Source organism: Leuresthes tenuis, unplaced genomic scaffold (assembly GCF_036924035.1).
Source record: "Leuresthes tenuis unplaced genomic scaffold, fLeuTen1.0.hap1 SCAF_24, whole genome shotgun sequence".
NCBI lineage: Eukaryota > Metazoa > Chordata > Actinopteri > Atheriniformes > Atherinopsidae > Leuresthes > Leuresthes tenuis.
The window spans coordinates 8092876-8097318 of NW_027325378.1; the positions used below are offsets into that span (position 1 = coordinate 8092876).

The 4443-nt window shown below is 36.1% G+C and overlaps 1 protein-coding gene across 1 annotated transcript; it reads left to right on the forward strand.

The window, feature by feature from the left end:
* Positions 1–2672: 2672 nt before the first annotated feature.
* On the forward strand, positions 2673–4204 carry LOC140284495 (uncharacterized). Its single transcript, XM_072378362.1, has 3 exons — positions 2673–2723; positions 2829–2884; positions 3051–4204. The coding sequence occupies exons 1-3, from the start codon at positions 2686–2688 to the stop codon at positions 3620–3622; spliced, it is 666 nt and encodes a 221-aa protein (XP_072234463.1). The 5' UTR covers positions 2673–2685; the 3' UTR covers positions 3623–4204.
* Positions 4205–4443: the final 239 nt, after the last annotated feature.

The following is a 4443-nucleotide window of genomic DNA, read 5'->3' on the forward strand; positions in this document are numbered from 1 at the left end:
TAACATCCACATGGATGGCAGGATCCAAGGTTTCCCAGCAGATCATTTCCCAATGCATCACATCGCCTCTTCCAGCTTGCCATCTTCTCATAGTGCATCCCCGCACCACATGTTCCCCTCATAAGCGACGCACATGCATCCAGCCATCCATGCAAGGTAAAAGAAACAGGTATTCATCAGACCAGGCCACCTTCCATTGCTCCATAGTCCAGTTTTAATGCTCACATACCCATTGTTGCCGCTTTTGGCAGTGAACAGGAGTCAGCATGGGCACCCTGACTGGTCTACAGCTATGCAGCCCCATACACCACAAACTGCAATACACTGTGTCATCTAACACCTTTCTATCAGAACTAGCATTAACCTCTTCAGCAATTTGAGTAATTGCTACAGTAGCCCATCTGATGGATTGGACCACATAAGCCAGCATTTGCTTGCCCATTTTCCTGCTTCTAACACATCATCTTTGAGGACAAAATGCCTAATACATCCCACCCACGAACAGGAGCCACGATGAAGACATATTCAGCTGATTCACCTGTCAGTGGTTATAATATTATGTCTGATAGGTGTATATCTTGTGGATGATGAACTGCTAACGTTGAACTTTTGAGGTAAGCCCTTGTTCTGTGAGTTTTGATTCACAGCCTGCACATATCTTGCAGTCATCAGTAGGGAACTATTTCCTCTGCAGTTATCTGAAAATTCTCCACATTGTTTTCGGTAGATGTTGAAGTATTTAAAGGCTTTGGTTTTGAAACAGGAAGTGTGAATTCTCTTAATTTCAAGCAAACTTATATTTACTCAGAAAGTCTCTAATCTTAAACTGGAAAAAGTTGTTTAGTGAATTTGAACACATTGATTATTTTCACATTCAATTGATTAAACTATTTTCTTCAAGTCATACTGTATTGGGATTAAGCCATTTTTATCTTTCTTGCAGTCACATGAGAGGACTGATGACTGAGAAAGATAAATGTTAAAGCAGCGTGTTAAGACACTGTTTGTACTGACAGCTACAGCTGACACACCCCTAGGCTTGCAAAACAGGTCAATATAACACAGACAGAGCCTCAGCTCAGCCTCGACCTGACACAAAGCCTATTTCCTGCTTTTTGCTGCTCTGGATTATAGAGTCATGTCTCATAGTAAGTTTTGCCTTTAGCTTTCTATTTTTCCGAACTGCTGACTGCTTGTTATGTTTTTTTTCTATGAAGTATTGTTAAAAACAATTCGAAATAAATATTGAGGCTATTTATTGAAGTACTTTTTGCATCATAAGAACAATAAGTTGTTTATTTGTTTACACAGATAAGAAGATTTCACTCTTCATCTTTGGAAATGGCAAATCTTTGAAGAAAGCCCTAATAACCAACATTGCAGGAAAAGATATATCTACACTATCCAGGAGAAATATATTGAAAAACATCTGTTTATATGAAGATGATACACATCAGTTTATATGTACACCAGATCTGAATGTACTATCTGAGGAGATAAGAGATTCATTTTCTATAATTCCAAATCCTGACATGTGCTTGTTGGTGGTAGAAAAGGGGAGTTCACAGGAAGATGTGAGCAGGCAAATATATAATTTAAGAGAAAAAACACAGATACCTGAAAATGACTTCAGAGTTGTGCTGCCACTTGGACATACAACCACACCGTCTTACCCCTTCAAAACCTACACCTTCAACAAACTGATGAAAAAACTGCAAAAGCTGAAGTCAAAAATTAGGTAAAGGAAGAGTTTAAGCATTTGAGATGACTTCATGTAAAATATTATGAGGAATATCTCTTCAACGATTCACAATATTACACATAAAATATTTTGCACGTAAACTAATAAATTCAACTCTGTTATTAATGCATTGTTAGAATAAAAACTAAAACTTACACATCAGCAAAAACACTTTCCTACTGCATCAATATCACCTCTTGATCATGTATTATAAGTTTCATTCTAAGTCACAAACTATGTCAACACAACAATCTAAGATGACAAAAATATAAAATCTCAGGCCAGTAATGGATAATGCTTTGACATATATAATAATTATAACATTATGACATATTATTATAATTATTCATTTTGCTGATCATCATCTTTTCAAAGGGGCAGTCAAGTAACTTTCTGTTGTTGGTGTGGTGAACAACAACCTGATACTTTGAGCCACTCAAACACAAGTAAGTTTCATACAGTGAATTGGACTCTAATTGGACTAAATCTTTATCTGTCATTTAGCGCTATATGAATAAAACTGAATTTAATCTAACTTTTCAGAGAATTTCTATTCCCCCAAAAATGCTTAAAATGCAACACAGTGGTATTACTATCTTGTAGCCAATACTAATTACAATTATGCAATAATCAGAATTTTCTGTGTTTTAATGCAATAATGAGTGGTAGCTTTGTTTAAGAAATTAGTTTAGTTCATAAAACTTATCTTTTCTCAATAAAATTCTCTTTTGTGTTACATCAATGAAGGAGGGAACAAAACAGAACCAGAGAATATGGCTGAGCACAGACATTTGGAGGAAAACAACAAAATGTAAGAGTGAAAGATTTGTAGATTTACCATTTATCATTTCAAGTAAAACATACAACACAAAAACATCTTTCTTGTCACTTAGTATGGTTTGATTCTACATTTATCCTACATTAGGGAGGAGCCACTTGAGGAGATGGCTGAGCACAGACATTTGGAGGAAAACAACAAAACGTAAGAGTGAAAGATTTGTAGATTTACCATTTATCATTTCAAGTAAAACATACAACACAAAAACATCTTTCTTGTCACTTAGTATGGTTTGATTCTACATTTTAGCTCTGATGATCTTCCTGAGTCACAAACGTCACAAGAGAGTGATAAGGAAGTGACAGGTAAGAAACAATTCACCTCGGCAGGCATTTCACCATCTTATTTCTCTGTCTGTATGTGTGCACATTCTCTTTGATACAACGCATATACTGTTTCAAAATAAGGCAAAAAAGGGAGGGATAAACTTGTTTAAAATTTCCCTCATCATCTTTTGATTTGTTTCTGAAGGAGAGCTCACTGTGAACCTTGTTCTGCTGGGAATGGCCGGAACCGGAAAGAGTGCATGTGGAAACACAATCCTGAGCGATAAATACTTCACTTCAAGAGTCAGTTCAAAGCCAGTTACAACAGAGTGTCAGATGGTAGTAAAACAGATAAATGGGATAAATGTGCGAGTGATTGATACACCAGATATCTTTGATGATGACATTAAATCATCTGTTAAAAAGGAAAATGTGAAAAGGTGCAAACAGCTCTGTGAATCAGGTCCTTGTGTGTACCTACTTGTGATGCATGTTAGCAGATTTACAGATGGAGAAAGAGACATCCTGACAAAGTTAGAACAAGCTTTTGGGAGCAGAGTTAAAGAACAAACCATCATCTTGTTCACTCGTGGAGATGAACTGCTCCGGGCAGGAATGAGCTTGGAATCTTTTTTGGATAAATGTGAACCAAACCTGAAGGATATTGTTGACGAGTGTGATAGAAGGTGTGTTCTGTTTGAGAACAGCAGCTCACGTTCAGATCAGGTTGAAACGCTTATGGCACAAGTGAAAAGCATGTTAGAACAATTAAAATAAGTTAGTGTTACAGATCATATCTATAAAGTGCTGAGGTATGATTTCTTTCTGTAAAGATACAAGTAACACTGACCAAGAACTAATTCACACTCAAACTGTACAGTTTCATTTGTCTTCTTCTAATCAGCATCAAATAGGAGGGTAATTAGTGTCTAATGATTCAAATTGTTGTTCATTGTCTGTAAAATTGATGCATTTACCTTCTTCCTTTGGTTACCTTTGTCAGTTATAATGAAATGACAATCTTAGATATCACAATTAGTTGATATCCTTGCTTTTAGCTTGCTTGTTTATTAAATATGTGACCAAAGATGGATGAAGTTTCAAACATATACATTTACCACTTTGATCACACTCCTCTAAATATATTAATTAAACCATTTGTATTATATTTTTTTCTTGACCATTGTTCTTTCAAGGCGTTTGTGTCATTTATGTCATATTATCATTGTTTAGAAAGTAACACCTTTTCTGCTGAGATTTGGAGAATTAGACAAACTCTCTCCATTCATTTCATTGTCTCAGTACGATTTGTGTGTTGGCTGCTGTTCACATTACTTTACTGTCAAACGCAGGTTTTATCATATTCCTATAAAATAAATAACACAAAAAAATCTATCTACTAGTGAAGTTTATTCCTCCATAAGGTTGAGCTATTTAATCATGGAGTCAACAGTTTACAAACAATGAAAATGTATTATTAAGGAAGTTCATCACTATCCCCAGGGGCAGTTCAAGGGGCGCGGCCACAGGGGCATTGGCCCGAGCTGATTATCATAGGTGGATGCAATTCCGTGCTGAAATACTAGTGGCGCTGATGT